Source organism: Physcomitrium patens, chromosome 3 (assembly GCF_059467195.1).
Source record: "Physcomitrium patens ecotype Gransden chromosome 3, ASM5946719v1, whole genome shotgun sequence".
In the NCBI taxonomy this organism is placed as follows: Eukaryota; Viridiplantae; Streptophyta; class Bryopsida; order Funariales; family Funariaceae; genus Physcomitrium; species Physcomitrium patens.
The window spans coordinates 15,315,710-15,332,944 of NC_143412.1; the positions used below are offsets into that span (position 1 = coordinate 15,315,710).

Below are 17,235 nucleotides of genomic sequence, written 5' to 3' on the forward strand. Positions count from 1 at the left end.
AGTTGGTCGATGCTCCCAATATTCGAGGTAACTTAATATTAATAAAATTCCCTTTTCTTTTTATTTTCATTGTATACTCGTGTTACAACACGACACCATGATAATAGATCCTTTTATCAAGATGGCACATTTTGTACCATGTACAAAATCTATTACAAGTGAAGAAATAACTAAGCTCTTTCTTGAGAATATCTATCGCTATCATGGATTATCCAAGGATATTATATCAGATAGAGGAACTCAATTTATATCAAGATTTTGGCAGACTCTTTTCAAGATTCTAAAAGTGGATATAAAACTATCTTTGGCCTTCTATCTTCAAATTGATAGACAAACGGAGCGTATTAATCAAGTTTTGGAGTAGTATTTAAGATGTATCATTAACTACCAATAAGATGATTGAACAATTCTTTTGCCATTAGGAGAGTTTGCTTATAATTACATGATACATTATTCTATAAAACAAACACCTTTCTTTGTTAATTATGGTTATCATCCATGACTTGATATTTTTGACTTTTCAAAAGTTGATAATCTTACTGCAAAAGATTTGGCAATTCATTTATCAGAGCTACATGCAACGATAAAGGCACAGTTAAAAGAAGCTCAAGAACAACAAAAAGTCAATGCAGATGTCTATCGAAAGAAACAACCACCATTCTACATAGGTGAAAAGGTATCGTTACTTTGTCGCAATATCAAGAGCACTCGTCCTTGTCATAAGTTGGACTATCGAAAGCTTGGACCATTTTTTATTTCTACACAAATCAATCAAGTTGCATATCGTTTACATCTATCAAAATCAATGAAAATCCATCCAGTATTCCACGCATCTCTACTTGAACTATACAAGATAGAGGACTTACCAAGAAGAAGATAAGTTCCACCTCATCCTATAGAAGTGAAAAATAATGAAGAGTTTGAAGTGGAAGAAGTCTTAGATTCAAGATGGCACCAAAATAAATTGAAATATCTTGTCCATTAGCACGTAGTCATGATGTAACATAGATAACAAGTAAAAGGGTGAAAAAAATATTATGTTTTGAGGATCTCACTTCAAAAATATTATAGAAAATTATCTTGGAAAAATAGATATTAGTCAAAGAGTAGAGAAATTAAAGGTGCTAATGCTGCCTATTTACAAATTATATTCTTATTTACTTTGTAAGGCCATAAATAAGACAAAAAAAGATAGATTAGAAAAATAAAGAATATAGAAATATGTAGGGAGGATTTAGGACTGCAAATTAGTAAAAATTACCTCAAGAAGACGAAAGTTGATACTCGAAGAGGACCGGTTATGAACCTGGGTCGAAATCAGACCCCGAGGCACTAAACCATACTCTGATGGCGATTCAAGGATTGTTTGGTAAATCGAAGGATGGAGTTTGATAGAAGATTGTATAGGGTTTCTATAGGCATTGATTTTGGGTGATTTGGAGTTGATATGACTTTGTAAGAGCTATGCAAAGTGAAGGTTTGTTTTGAATGACTTTAGTTTTATGAATTAAAATAGAGTTTACGTTTTGGGTGATTTTGAGAGTTTTGTATGAGATCCATGGGTGAAATTTTGTGGTATTATGGTTATAGTTGTGTTCAATATGTGTTGTAAATTTGAGCTCGATCTAACGGTTGAATTGAAGGATATTGAGGTTTAAGTGGGTCAAGGTCTCAGAAAGTAGAATTATAGGTCTAGTAAGGATTTTTAAGATTTCTTGCAATCTACTATTTGGATTGGAGTGAAACTTGTGTGAGAGGATATTAGACTTGTTTTCTATGTGTTTGAAAATTTTGAGATTAATCGAACAGTGCAAAGGAGAGATATTGGCTCTGAGAGATTGACATCAAGATTAGAGAAGGAGGCTGACCAATGCCCGAGTACATTTTTGAGGTTTTTGTCAATTTGGTAACTCCGATCCTTTTCTATTTTTTTGTGCTTGTTTTTAACTTATTTTTTAAAAAATTTGCAAATTTTGAGTTAAGTTCGACGGTCTATTCATTAGTTATTGAGGTTTAAATCTGTTGTAGGAATTATTAGGGTTTGGTTTAGGATTTGGTTAGGATTTGGTTAGGATTTGGTTTAAGGTTCGATTAGGGTTTGGATTAGGGTTTGATTTAGGATTTAGGGTTTAGGATTTGGATTAGGATTTGATTTAAGATTAGAGTTTGATTTTGGATTAAGGTTTAGGATTTGGATTAGGATTTGGTTTAGGATTAGGGTTTAGGATTTGGTTAGGATTTTATTTAGGGCTTAGGATTGGAATTAGGGTTTGGTTTAGGGTTTAGGATTTGGTTTAGGATTTGGTTATAATTTGGTTTAGAATTTGGTTGGGATTTGGTTTAAGGTTTGTTTAGGGTTTGATTTAGGGTTAAAGATTTAATTAGTTTTGGCCTAGAGTTTGAATGAAGTTCGATAGGATTTTGACTAGAATTAAATAAAGTTTGAATTGAGATGTATTTGAGTAATATTTGTGATCATTCTAATATTTCTTTAAGAATTCTTATTATTGGTTTCAAATTTCTTTGAAGTTTTTTTTTGAAATTTGATTAAGCTTGCCTAGCATTATTATGGTCTAATTAGAGAATTTTTAGTATTCTATTAGAATTAGGATTTTGTTATTGCAATTTCTATTCTTCCTTCCACAGCCAGGTGCCTAGAGCATTCTCAAGTAAGACTTCACGTATTACGACAATGGATATGATATTAGTGAACGCATATGGGAGCCAATAAAAAATCTTACAAATGCAGCAAAGGCGGTGGAGGCTTTTTATCGATGACATCCATCAAAATCAAGATGAAAATCTTTTTTATAAAAGAAACAAGATCTAGGCAAGATATCATTCTACTTTCAATTCTTGTTTGTAACTTCTTTGTAGTTGTGACGCTTAAGAGATGGAGAACAAATAACCAGCTGATTCGACTCAAGAGCCTTCATTTGCTGACCTGCCAGACGAGACATTATGATTGTCTCAACCTTCAAGACGATGCAATCGAGATGAAGATCTTCAAGAATGACATGTTCATCTTTGAATAGATGATAAAATACAACACGTTTGGTATCACGACCTTGGAAGGGACTCCCGATGTTTGGTGATTTTACTAGAGGTAGGAACAACTCTTCATGGTGTTCCAAATGTTCTATTCGAAGGAAGTTAAGAAGGCCTCAACAATGATCAAATAGCTAGGTGGTCTTCCTACCCTGGTATGGGACACTACCGATGGTTGAGAGGCCCTATCAATCATCTTTGAAGAGAACAAAGATCAAAGTATGTGGCGAATATAATTTGTCGCATCATAGATTTTCTCAACATATGATTACCACTCCTCGTGGAACTCGTCCCTAGAAAAGGGGGTAATGTTAAGGACATACACATGTAAGCCAATAATTACATGTATAAATAGATAGAAGTAAGTAAAAGTAGGTAAAAGTAAGTTAATTTTATAATATTTGGTATAGAAGCTTTATACACACTGCTTTGACTTTATAGGTGTCTTTAATTGACTTTTTGGATTAAAAACGTGTTCAACAAGTTGGCCATGTACCACATATGTTGTTAGCTTGAAGACCAAGCTAACTATGTGGCCCACACATAGAAAAACTTGCCTTGTAAGTCAAGGCATGTATCCTATAAAGTCAACACATATTGGAGGTCCTATAGAACGTCACCACGTAGCTCCTAGTTAGATAGTATATATAGAGACATGAGTTAAGCCCTATTCACTCTTGTTAACTCCTTTCTTGCTTCCAGTCTAGTTTCAAGGGTCTCTTGTTTTCTTATCTTTTGGCAATAGCCATTCCAATTTCTTTTTTAATATACATATCAAGTTATTTCTATTTTATTATCTTTCTTTGAAAGAAGTCTCACTTGTTTATTTATCTTTATTATGTTTTTGTATTTGATAGTTTACTAATACCTATGTCAATGAATAAAATATTTCAACATGTTTTGGAGCCGCTTTGAATCTAAGACTTCTTCCACCTCAAATTCTTCATTTTTATTTACTTCTATAGAAAAAGATGTCACCTATTTTTTACTTGATATGTTCATTATTTTATATGGTTCAAAAAGAGATATATGGAATATTGAATAGATCTTTATTGACTTTGGTAGATATAATTGATAAGCAATTGATTGATTTATTCACAAATAAGAAAAGGTTCAAGCTTATGATAGTCAAACTTGTTACAAGAGCAACTAGTCTTGATATTACAATGAAATAATTATATCTTCCCATCCATGTTGAATTAAGGTTGTTCTTTGCAATAAGCATCTGCATTTATCTTTTAATGTTTTTGAGCTTCTTTTAATTAGGCCTCATTATTGTATATAGCTCTAATAAATAATTTATTAATTTTTTTGCCTTAAGATTATCATCTCTAAAAAAAATCAAAAGCATCAAATTATGGATGATAACCATAATTAATAAACAAAAGTGTTTGATGAGTAAAAGAGTATATCATATTATTATAGGTAAATTCTGCCAATGGCAAAAGAATTATCCAATCAACTTGTTGGTAGTCATTGATACACCTTAAATACTACTCCAAAACTTGATTAATATGCTATAACTATCTATCTATTTGAGAATGAAATATCAAAGACAACTTAATATCTATCTTTAAAACTTTAAAAAAGATTCTCTAATATCTTAATACAAATTGAGTTTTCCTATCCAATATAACATCCTTGACTAATCCATGATACCAATAATTATTTTCAAGAAAATGTTTAGTTTTTTTTCACTTGTGATAGATTTTGTACATTATATAAAATATATTATCTTCATAAAATAATCTATTATCATGAATATAAAACCATATGAAGTAGAGATTTAATAATTTTTTATAAAATCCATAGAAATAGAAGACTATGGTTGTTTGGATATGTGAAATAGTTAGAGAAGTCTATATAGTCAATGACAAGGAATTTTTGACCTTAAGCAAACATTTTCTTGACCAAACAAAATCTATCAATAATTTCTATATTTATAATTACTAAATTTTTTAAGATATAAGCTCCAAAGCCTTGTTATATCCTAAATATCTAATTACTAGAAAGTCATGACATGCTTAAAGAACATGTAAATATTTATATTTTTTAAAAATATATACATATTCTTTAAAATAGAGTAGGTTATTCTTGAACTTAAACTTGAACTTGAACTTGGAAGCATCATGAGATTTAGAAGAAGAATTCTTGATATTATGAAGAAGATGATCAAAGGACATACTTGATTGAATTTGTTTGACAAAAATTGAATCAATAATCAATGGCTTCAAAAAAATTGTTCTTTGTTGATTAAAAGATGCATCTTTTTCTTTTGGTGCAAGATAAAAATATCTAAAAAGGACATTTGATAAACCGTATTATTATTTTATTTATCAATAAGTGATCTTGAAATCAAATCTTAATAAAGATGTATTCTAATTGGACTTGGTGACAATTTAAAATACATGTTGATATAAAATATTCAAGATTCTTGTGATTCATATAAACAATGAATGGATTTAGAAGCGCCTTTTAGATAATGGCGCCATTCTTGAAATAAATCCACTATTACAAGAAATTCTTTGTTGTAAAACTTATAATTGATTTTGGCTATTAAAAATTTTCTTGAATAAAAAGGTATTAGGTGAATTTATCATTTGTTATTATTTGTGATAATATAGCATCCAAAATAAAACTTCATGCATCTATTTCCAAAAAAAAATAGCTTAAAAAAATCAACATGATATAAGATTAGTACAAAAATAAAGATTATCTTTAACACTTCAAATATTATTTTTGCTTCTTGATTCCATTGAAGTTTGTCTTTATAAGTCAAATGTATAAGTAGAACTACAACTTGAAAGAAGTCCGTGATAAAGATTCGATAGTAGTTACTAAATCTCAAAAAATAATAAATATTTTGTATTATTTTTGAATTCTTCTAATATATAATAATTTAAATTTTCTTAGGATTTATCATAAGTTGATTATTTAAAATGATATATATTAAGAATTTGACTTGAATAGTGTAAAATATACATTTTTTTTTTTTTTTTTTTTTTTTTTTATCTTGGCTTAAAATCTTGCATCTCTTAATTTTTTTTAATACATGTCAAATATAAAGCTTATATTCTTTTATATTCTTAGAATAGATTAAGATATCTTCTTAGTAAAAAAAAAAAAAATCATCTAAAAATTCTTGAAAGACATCATTTATTAGATGTTGGAAAGTTGTTGGTATATTTTTTAAGTCCAAAAGGTATGATGTTGTATTTGAAATGCCTACATTTAATTCAAAATATATTCTTCTATTCAACTTCTTTTTTGATGCATATTAGATTATATGTTCCTCATAGATCTATTTTCATATAGATCTTAGATTGATTCAATTGATCAAGAAGTCTAGATATCAAAGGTAGCAAGTATTTGTTCTTGATGGTAATATTATTTAGTCTTTGATAATTAATACATATCCACAATGATTCATCTTTTTTCTTTACAAATAAAATTAAAATTCATGTTGGAGATTTGGAATGTTATATGAAGTTCTTGGCCACATTTTCTTCAATATACTCCTTGAGTTTAGTCAATTCATTTTCTAATGAATTGTAGATTGGTCCAAACGGTGGTTAAGCTTTTTATTGAAGGTCAGTAAAGTAGTAATAGGGACAATATTTTGAAAGAATATGTGCATTCTTCTTCTAAAATATATTTTAAAAATCTTGATAGTGGCTTAAAAGGCCACTTAAAGTCTTTTTATTATTAAAAATAGGTGCAACATAAATGACACAAGATAATCTATTTTTTGTAGTATGCAAAAAAGATTTTGTACCTATAATTATAAGTTTGGTTGTAGTATATTTATGAATTTCTACTTAATTAACTACATTTTTAATTATACTTTTAAAAAAAATTAAGATTACAAGAAATTTAATCTATTTTAAGATTATATTTTTTTAGCTATGATAAATCTAAAATAATTGGATTAAAAAGAAATTTAATGATATTAAATATTATAAAGCTATTTATCACTATTAGTTATTACTTCTATAAGAAAGATTTCATAAATAACATCTCTTGAAGATAATGGATGACTATCTATGACTTTTACGTGAATAGGTTTAATTTTCTTCTCTAAAAGTATGCTATATCTTTTAGTAAATCCTTTATTTAAGAAATACAATGAGATTCTTGAATTTAATAAGATAGAGGCTTTATGATATTTAGGTCCTAAAATAACATTTATTGTAAAACAAAGAGAGGATTTTGAAAAAAGAATTGTAAAAAAAGACTAATATACCTTGAAAGTCTAAGTGAAACATGATCAATCTATTTTGAAAGTCTAAGATTCTTCTAATTTATAATCATATAAAACCTCATCATAAAGTAAGATAAAATGAACTATAAAAAATTTGAACATAATTAAACAGAATAAGATATGAAAGACAAAATATGCAAATAAAAACAAAAAAAAATAAAATTAAACAAGAAGATGCAAAACCAAACTTTTCTAAGAGAGAAGGTTCAAAATTATATCTAAATAGATGCCTCAAAAGATCCTAGCCAGTCCTATTTATATCTATTTTATTACCTTGGATTTTTTAGAATGTTCCTAGATATTGGATCCTACTTAAATAACCGCCTTAAATTCTTTTTAGAAGGTTCTATGATAGGCCCTACCTAAATAACTGTCCCAAGCCTTTTTTAGAAGGTTTCATGGTAGGCTCTATTTAGATAAACATCCTAGGGTCTTTTTAGAATATACCACAATGGATCCTATATGGTCGACTAACTTAGCCTCAATTTTAAAAACTTCCATAACTTTTCAATCTTGATTCCAACTATCTATCTTTATGTATCAATAATACAAATATCTTATTTATTCCTTGTTACAAATAAGACTTATACTAGAGGTTCTATAAGGTTCTAGCCACATGATCCCTATTGTAGTTAGACAAACTTGTTATCCAACATATTATCTTTTTTAGTAGATGTATTTTTTATTTTGTGGTTGTATTATTTTTTTAAATAATATTAAGTAGTGTGTTTAGGTTTTCTAGAATACAAGTACAATCCTTCTTAACAACAGTGAGTCCTTACTTATTTAATAAGAAATTTAAAATATATTGTATCAATTTATATATCTCCTACTTTTCAATGTACATATTGAAAAGAAGTTGATATTGCCATTGAATTATAGTAATATTGCCGTGCACTTGTATGGCTTTTGGATTAAAATGCAAAAAATCAATTGTCACTCTTTACAATAAAATCAATTGCTTGATTCAATATTTGAGGATCAAGTAAGTTCAAATAAGTTTTAAGTAATTTGAGCATCAATTTTTTTACCTCATATTATAATCCATAAAAAAATTGGCTAACAAGTGCAACATCATTTCACTTGATATCAATTACAAGTTGTCAAAACTATGAAGCATATAACAATACTAATTGATTATTTTGTCGCAAAATATAGATCTTATTGATTGTAATACAAATTACATCATATTTTCTATACATAGGTCAAAATTCTTTCAAAAGAGCCTCTAGGTTATCTAATATTAGATCTTATTGTTTAAAAAAAGATGAAAAACCATGATAATATTGACCTTGAAAGAAGTGTATCAATGAATCTAACTTGCAATCTTAGAGTTGGATAGCTTTGACATTGAACTTCAATCATAAGTTTTACTTGATTGATAAATCCTCAAAACTTGGATCTTGAGCCATCAAACTTCTTTAGCAATGCAATCTTTGGTTTTTTAATACTAGATGGATATTCTACCATAGGAGAAGAGACACGATTTGCTGCAGATATTGAAGTAGCTCCAATCATCTCTATATCTTTGCTCCCTACCATTCTTCTTACTTTTTGTGGTGGTAAATTGAATTGATGCATTGTAAGGATTAATTTCCTCAATTGCTCTTATATTTGTACCATTTCACTCTTCATTTTAAGAAGCTCTACTATAATAATTCTTTGAGAAATAAAAATATCTAATATTATTCAAGACAAATAGAAGAGAGGAATTAAGAACAAAGAAAATAATAAAGAAAACATCAATTTAGAACAGAGTAATCCACAACTTCTAATATACTTATGTCTTATGAAGAGAAAGGAATAATTCACTTTTAATCAAGAAAAGTCAAAGCTTTTATATTGTTACTGGATTCTTGTTAATCTATCAAAGAAAAAAATGTGATGAAAGTAAATAACTAAGTGAGACTTTTCTCAAAGAAGTATGACAAAATAAAATTAAAAAAATATATATATATTAAAAAGAAATTAGAATGGCTATTATGAAAAGTCAAAAATCTAAAGACTTTTAAATCTAAACCATAGCAAAAAAAGAATTGACAAGAGTAAAAAAATTTTCATTTTTGCTTTTATATATATTATCCACCTATGAGGTATGTGACAATGTTCTATAAGACCTCAAACATGTGTTGATTTTGCAAGCCACATGTCTTAACTTGCAAGACTAGTTTTCTATATATGTACTACATAATTAGTTTATTCCATAAGTTATCCACATGTGTGATACATGGCTAATTTATTGACCAAGTTTTTAATCTAAAAGTCAACTATAAATATGAGTGAAGTCAAAACGGTATCTATAAAGCTTCTAAGAAGCTTCTCTAAAAGATATTATGAAATTAATCTACTTTTATTTATTTTTATATACTTCTACGTAATCATATAGGTAATTACTAGAATAAATATGTATGTCTATTACAATATGTCTATGACAAATGTTTCCAAGAGGAAAAGCATGCAAGAGCTCTAGTCAAAGAAAACTTGTGTGTGAATAATTTAAAAAAAGGTCTAATGAATTAAGTCACAACATCTTGTTTCTAAAGTATAAGCTATGAGAAGCAATAAGCATTGGATTTTAGAAGGTACTTATCTGATCTCAATCTCCGACTATTCCAATAAGAACATAAATGACAATGAAACATGGTCCAATACATGAGGTAGAAGTGCGGCAAAAAAAATGCATATTTGTTTTATTTTTTAGTTTATGTTATGTATCTTTGTAGTAAGATAATTGTAGGGACTTAAGTACAGCTCTGAGAGGTAACATGAAGAGAATTAAAATCCATGAGCTTTAAAGTCCATGTTTTTAATAAAATTATATGATTTTTTACTTGATTCAAATGACATATGGTATAGAAATGAAGAAATTCATCATCTCTAACATTAATTAAGAAATAATAAAAAATATACAACCTTACAATATCAAGATCTCCTCATCAAAAACTTTTACAATGTATGACATAAGAATAAAGAAATTTATTGTCTCTAATATGGGCCCATTTGGACTTGTTGTCACAAATTAACATTATTTTGTTTGAAAATAATATTAATAATAATGTTGGATCAATACAAGTCAATAGCAAGGATCTACTTAGATACCTTATACAAGGTGCAATTGAAGCATTGTGCAAGGATGGCGACCATTTTTTTTATCAAATGTTGATAATAAAAAAAACTTATTTTTAATGGTATTTATTTATTTATTTTAAAAAATTATAATTTATTTGAATCACTTAATAGATCTATTAATTTGTGCATTGATTTTCTTATTTATAAATTTGATATATGTATTAGTTTAGCTATTAACAATGTAAAAAAAAATAAAATCTATGAAGAATTTTGGTTGATGTAAGAGTTGTATATATTATAAAAGACTCATTGAAGGACAAGTCTATGGTTGTAAAGCCCTTGTTTTTCATGTTGCAACAAAGTTCAATATACATACTTTACCCTTAGTCTTTTTGTCACTCTTATTATATTTATCATAAGATTTTTTTTTTATATCATAAGGGTTTTAAATCTTCTAATTTGTAGATGAAACAATTTTGATGGATTCTACAACATTGTAGAAGATTGAATTCAAAGATGTCAAATATAAATATATGTGCACATAATACATACCAGCTCAATAGATTTGGTACTAAAAAAGATATATCTCTATTATTCTTACATGTATCAGTTCTATCCAAACAATTTCAATTGGTAATCAACGCATTGTATCCTCTATCTCCAAAAAATAGAGGTGAATAAGTAGTAGGAATAAAACATAATTACGAGAGTGTTGGTACAACATTATAGGAAAGATACACAATATATGCCACATGTGTACCAGAGTACATTGTTTTTTTGTATACCATATTGATGGAGCTGATGTAGGATTCCTTGATGTTATGCATAAGAATGACGTTTGATTGTGCTAGCATAGAATAATGGTTGGGACTTGGGCACAACACATACCTTGCAACTAATCAAATTTTCAAGTTTTTGTAACAATGGCACAAGTTTAGCTAAGATTAAATTATTTTGCAAATTAAACTTTTATACCTTTTTTGGGGCCATTGGCACAAGTTTGTACTAATAAATATCTACTATCTTAAAAGAGGGTGTTGCTAACATCACCACAATTTTGTTATTGTCACCACAATTTGCTATCCATCATATATTATCATAGTTTTTGCTAATGTCACCATAAGCTATTCTAAATTTGCATTGCACATTACAATGTATTTTACAAAAAATTGTTGATGCACACCACAATAAATAAAGTGCACATTCTTTAAGGATGTGTATTTTAATGTTCCATTAAATGTATCATTGTGTGCAATGCAAATAGAAAGCATCTTGTGTATTTTAATGTTCTATAAAACGTATTGTGGTATGCAATGCAAATTTAGAACAACTTATGATGATATTTGTAAAAACTATGATTACATTAATTACCAACATAGAAGTTTCTTCCATATTTGTTTCATTTTGTTTTTGTTTTTGGATCTATTCTTAGATTATCACAAACTTTTTCAGATGAATTTGTCATATGTTGTTGCATCACGTATTACTTGCAGTCTAAAATTTGATTTCAATACCTAACTCCTGTTTTGTATATACTTTCGTTAAAATTGAAAAAAATCTCACTAAGGTTACAGTTAATTATGTTTATAAAAGTAAATGAGTTCACAACAGACTGCATGTTAGTGTATAAATAACAACGGACTGAATGTATTTATTAAATGGGTATGACTTTGAGGTCCATTGGGAAAATTTCAAGGCAATGGAGAGCTACATGAGTAACTGAAGTATTCCAGCAGTGCCTTCATGACTGCTGTGGACTGGAACGCACCCGGGCTGTTCACTACAAGTATCTAGGAAGAATTTCAGGTCAGCTCCTAATTCGCTGAGCTCATGATCTTGGCTTAGTTGTGGTACCTTGCTAGCAGTCATTTTGCCTTTACAAATCAAGAGAATAGGTGGTATGGAGACCTTTACACAGATATGGTTTCATGAAATTTGATCCCTTCACATTTGTATATTCATGTACAAAGCTCCGAATGTAAAGTCTAGCAACTTAAAATGCGTAGCAGTTTACCTCAGTTTGGTTTCTCCACTCACGCCAGAAATTACAGAGAGAAGTATCTTCAAATCGCACCGTAAACTGAAACTTGAAATGATATGGACCTACGTGTAATTGTACTTGGGTGGTCTTCATTTCGAAGTGGCGATCAAACGCAAGATCTTACCAGAGTATTTGAAAGAATTCTCCGTCTCTTTGAGGCACTTGTTCTTCTCTTCTCGTGTCCATTCCTGGAACCATACAAGCAACATAGACAATGAGCACATCGTCTGGCAAACAGACCTCCCCGCAAACAAGTTTAGAAATGAAAGAAAGCAAAGCAAGCACGGATTAACAGACCTCTGCAACTTTGTTAAGATTTTCCTTAACTGCTCCCAGGAGCTGAGAGAGCTCTCCATCCCACTTATAAAACTCCAACTCCCTACCATCCAAAATCATCTCTGCGACCTGCACACGCAAGTTTCTCGAGCTCATGCTTTCTCTAAATGGGCCCCTTTGGTAGATCTAGGGTCAAAGAATTGGTTAACTGAGCTACACCCATGGTTGTAAGAAGAAACTTGAATGGTTAAGTTTAACATAGTGGGTTATTCTTCAATATGAGGATCTTTTGTGTTGCGGCGAAGGTCTGGCAATTTGATCTTGAGAAACAAGCCAGATAAGTCATTCAGAACGAATGGCCCCACACATCTTCTGAAGAACTTGTAACGATTCGAAATACGTTAAATTATACCAATATATAAGTAATCATGTCTTTGCATATCCTCTCCGAAACACCCAACTTCAATGCGGCTCGATAAACACACCTTCTTTCCGATAAATTTACCGCCTGCTGAATGGGCAAAGTAAACGTTGTAGAAGTGGCAAATGAAGGAAGGAACATCCGTCTCAGAAAGCTCAGTCAGGTACTTGGAGTATGTGGTTCCATCTGTTCCAGGTTCTGGGATTACATGCCCTTGCTCTGCGAACCACTCAAGGTCCTTAGCTAATTTTTCTGCTCGCTCTAGCCCGGTATTCCTGAAAAGCTCATCTGCAGCCATGGCGAAAAATTAAATCAATTTTTCAATTTTTCGTATGGTGTTCACTCTCAAGATGTTGGTACCTGTAGCACACCCCCCCCCCCCAAAAAAAAAAAATAAAAAAAAATAAAAAAAAGAAGAAAAGAAAGAAACAAACAAATTCTTGAAAATGGTGTGGAGAATACACTCACAAGAAGGATGAGAGGCCTTCTGAACAATAGACTCCATGGTGTCGTAAACCCTCTTGCTGTCCACGAGGAATTTCAGATACCCCTCAATGGTGGGCTCCCATTGCCCTATCGGCTGCGCATCCGATTCCTTCTCCCCCTCCTTGGATTGATCTTTGGTGTGCAATTTCATGGCCACAAAGCGCATTTCCTCTACGAATCCCTTCTTTTCGCCCGGATACCGAGCCTTCGCCTTCTCTGCGGAAGCAGAACTGGCTCTCACCACGAAGGAGTTCGACGATGTGCTAGGAGCTTCGACGCCCAACCCTAATACTCTCCCAAAGAAATTCAAGCTTCGGAGATCTACTCTCGGAGATATCCTGGTCCCGAAATGCACTGAATGAGGAGCTTTGCTTGGCCCACTCTGAATCGAGCTCTTCTCACATGCAGCAGCACCAACGACAGGCGCGGCCGCATTCTTCAGGCTCAACCCAAACTCACCCACTGTCATTGCCATCATTCAAATACACACAACCACCACCACCACCACGCCCAGAAACTACTGAACGAAAGAATTCCTCAAAACCACAGGTCTCCTCCCCCTGAGACAATTCACCAATTCGTGTAACGGTCCCGGTGACCTTCAGAAGTCGCAGTGAAGAGAGCTGCACAACGCACAGCACAGACAACGAATAATCCCACAAGATGCCACGAAAGCCCAACTCGAGGAACAAGCCAGCTGGCCTGCAACCCCACACCACAAAAATCCATCAGAATTTATACACGACGTCAACCAAATTGCATCTTTCGATGAACTACCATCCAATATGACATCGACCGATTCAAGTGGTCCAGAATCTGTTTCTAAAAGTTGCAGCGGTTTCGGACAAGTGGCTGAAACAAGAGCTGCAAGCGGCACAAACCTCCCCTCAAGTCCACAGGTCCAGTAGCAAAGAGAGCCAAGTTGATGAAAATTGATTGCGAGCACGGAGCCACGAGTTTCTTAGAACTGATGCTGCGTTCGATGCCCTCCACTGCCAAGGGCAGCCCCGCGATGGATAAGCCGCCGTCCACGCCTGGACGAGGATTCATCCTCCGTCACTGCCTGGACGAGTGTTCCTCTTCCGTCGACGGGGGGGCGATGGATTTGCTTCCCTCGACGAGTGTTGACTGATTCATTTGAAATATTTCAGTTCTTTTTGAATAAAGTATATTTAATGTTTGAGAAAAAAAAATTCAAGTTCGAAGATGAAAAACTTAAACTTCAATGTTCAAAAACGAACATCATAGAAACTATCAAAGCCTACCCTGTTGTGTTACAAAAATAAAAAGACTAATAATTAATCAAGATAATAACATGTATAATTTAAAATATTAATAAAAAATAATAATACATAATAAAATTTTAAATGAATTGGTAAAATATAAATTAAATTTATAGAATTTTTAAAAATCTCTTACAATATGTGACAGCATTTTATTTTATTTTTATTTAAGATGTAAAACTATAATGATATATTTTTTAATTGCATATAAATTAATAAAACATTGTATCTCTAAATCATTTTTAAAATTTTTAAGATATTGAAGAATAAGATAAATAAATAAATACCCAAAAATGTAGTTAATTACAGATGTATATTCTGCACCCACTGAATTTAAGTGGTTTCCCATAAGAAGTATTGTATTTTTTAAAAAACATATCAAGAAAAGAAGAAGAAGATATATCTCAAATGATTTTAACTTAAAGGCGCTATGGTATTTTTAAAAATATGAATAATTTATTTTTTAGTGACCAAATATTAATACCATAAAGATAGTCCAGTAAAACTAGTCCATACATATGATTCTTTTTAAGAGAATGAAATCTGAACTAATAATATGTTTCAATGTAATTTAGTAAACATAATACTCTTTTTAAATTTATTAATTTTAAAAGGTGAATTTTTTATGTAGCATAGTCATATATATTATTAAACTTATTTTATTTTATTATATTTTTATTGATTGATTACATTGGATTAAATTTTAATAAAATATACATTTTTAATTTTTTTAAGGTCCATTCTTTATAAATATTATAAAATAATAGTTTATTTAGAAATATATAATTTATTGTTTAGATTTTACTATGATACAATTATTAATATATATCTCTAATTAATTAATTTTTGATCAAATTTACAACTTTATTTGATATTTTTTTGTTTTATTTTTATAAATATAAAAATTACTCAAAATTTAGGTTTTTACTTTTTATTGTAGGATAAAGATTTTTATATATAATAAATCAAGTGCTAAAAATCAAATATAAAATATACAATCTAAACTAAATAAAAATGCACAATCAAGACATTTCAAGTGCTTCTTGTAATTAATTAAGAGCCTTTCTACTCAGCTTGGATAACAACACAGACATAGTTTTAGATGAATGCTACAATGATATAACTGCAAAATTATATATAGTTAAATCAATGTCATAGCAGGTAGACCACCAAAATGTGTGGCAAATATGAAAGAAAGAATCTTCAAGCCTTGTCAATAGATTAAAAATTATTAAAAGACTTCTTATAATGAAGAAAATTTTAATCTCTTAAAAAAAGAATTAGAAGACATAATATTAAGTATGCCATATGCAACCCATGTTAGCATTGATTACACAATACCATGGTAGCATCTCCTTTCTTCTCACTACATATAAAATAAGAAAGTCCATTTAACACAACTATCAGTTTCAGATATACAAAAACATCAATAAAGAGATGATAAGGAGCACAATTTGTTGAAAGTTTTTAACACTTATGTCCATCATTACCTTCATGTAACAAAATACTACCAGACAACACATCTATGATACAAAGAATTATGGGTCTTATTTTTACATCAAGTATTGTAATACTTGATGTGTCTCATTTTTCATATATACATAATCTTCCTTGCAATTTTTTTGAAACTGAGGTTGGTAAGTTATATTACAAATCCAAATGTATTATTAAGTATGACATTGTTGACCAATAGATAAGCTCTTTCATGGCCATAGGCATAGCCCTTTTAAAGAATTTTTTTGATCATATAGACATTTAGCCTAAATATCAATGTCTTTGAAGTCTACAATTGGAACTAACTTTTCATATATTAAGCCTCATAAGATTGACTTCTAATCATATAATAACTAATAAGGATTATAAATGCTAAAGATGCATATTTATTAAAGCAGCAATTTAATGGAATCTATGACAACACCAAGTTCTAATTATAATGGTTTCCATGAAGTAATCCATATTTTTGTAAACCACACTTAATAGTATAAATAACCCGTTCAGTTAAGCCATCTACATCAAGATGATTTCTAAAGGTAGTACAATGGTCTATTAAAGCTTTAGGAAAAAAAGCATTAAAATCTCAAAAAAAATTCTCCTTTGATTTATTAAGACTTCAGCAAAACCTCCAAAATATGCCAAAATACAATCAAAAAAAGCCATAACTATCAATGCTAAAGAACTTTGTAACAAAGCTATAAATTTAATTCATTTGCTTATATATTCTACCATCATCAATACATATTTAGCACCATATGAGGTGACAATAAGTGGCCCAACAAAGTCCAAAAATTAAAGACAGTCCAAATCTATGATGATAAAGTCTTAAAACTCAACTTGACTCAATTGCATACTT

General features: G+C 30.1%; 1 protein-coding gene and 1 long non-coding RNA gene across 2 annotated transcripts; both read right to left on the bottom strand.

Annotated features, from left to right (window-relative positions):
* Window positions 1-12,299: 12,299 nt before the first annotated feature.
* Window positions 12,300-14,180, bottom strand: LOC112280618 (heme oxygenase 1, chloroplastic). The gene is made up of 4 exons (XM_024516283.3): window positions 13,585-14,180; window positions 13,181-13,404; window positions 12,717-12,824; window positions 12,300-12,607 (listed from the first exon to the last, which is right to left on the bottom strand). Exons 1-4 carry the CDS (start codon window positions 14,078-14,080, stop codon window positions 12,509-12,511), a joined length of 927 nt encoding a protein of 308 aa, XP_024372051.1. The 5' UTR covers window positions 14,081-14,180; the 3' UTR covers window positions 12,300-12,508.
* Window positions 14,164-14,667, bottom strand: LOC149989524 (uncharacterized). The gene is made up of 2 exons (XR_016502162.1): window positions 14,484-14,667; window positions 14,164-14,304 (listed from the first exon to the last, which is right to left on the bottom strand). It is a non-coding gene; the product is annotated as an uncharacterized LOC149989524 (long non-coding RNA).
* Window positions 14,668-17,235: the final 2,568 nt, after the last annotated feature.

Excerpts from the sequence above, each read along its gene's own strand:
- LOC112280618 (XM_024516283.3), bottom strand. The coding sequence starts at position 14,080 with ATGATGGCAATGACAGTGGGTGAGTTTGGGTTGAGCCTGAAGAATGCG. Across the intron at positions 12,825-13,180 it reads GTAAATTTATCGGAAAGAAG|GTCGCAGAGATGATTTTGGA; the intron begins GTGTGTTTATCG and ends TTGCGTGTGCAG. Across the intron at positions 12,608-12,716 it reads ATCTTAACAAAGTTGCAGAG|GAATGGACACGAGAAGAGAA; the intron begins GTCTGTTAATCC and ends GTATGGTTCCAG.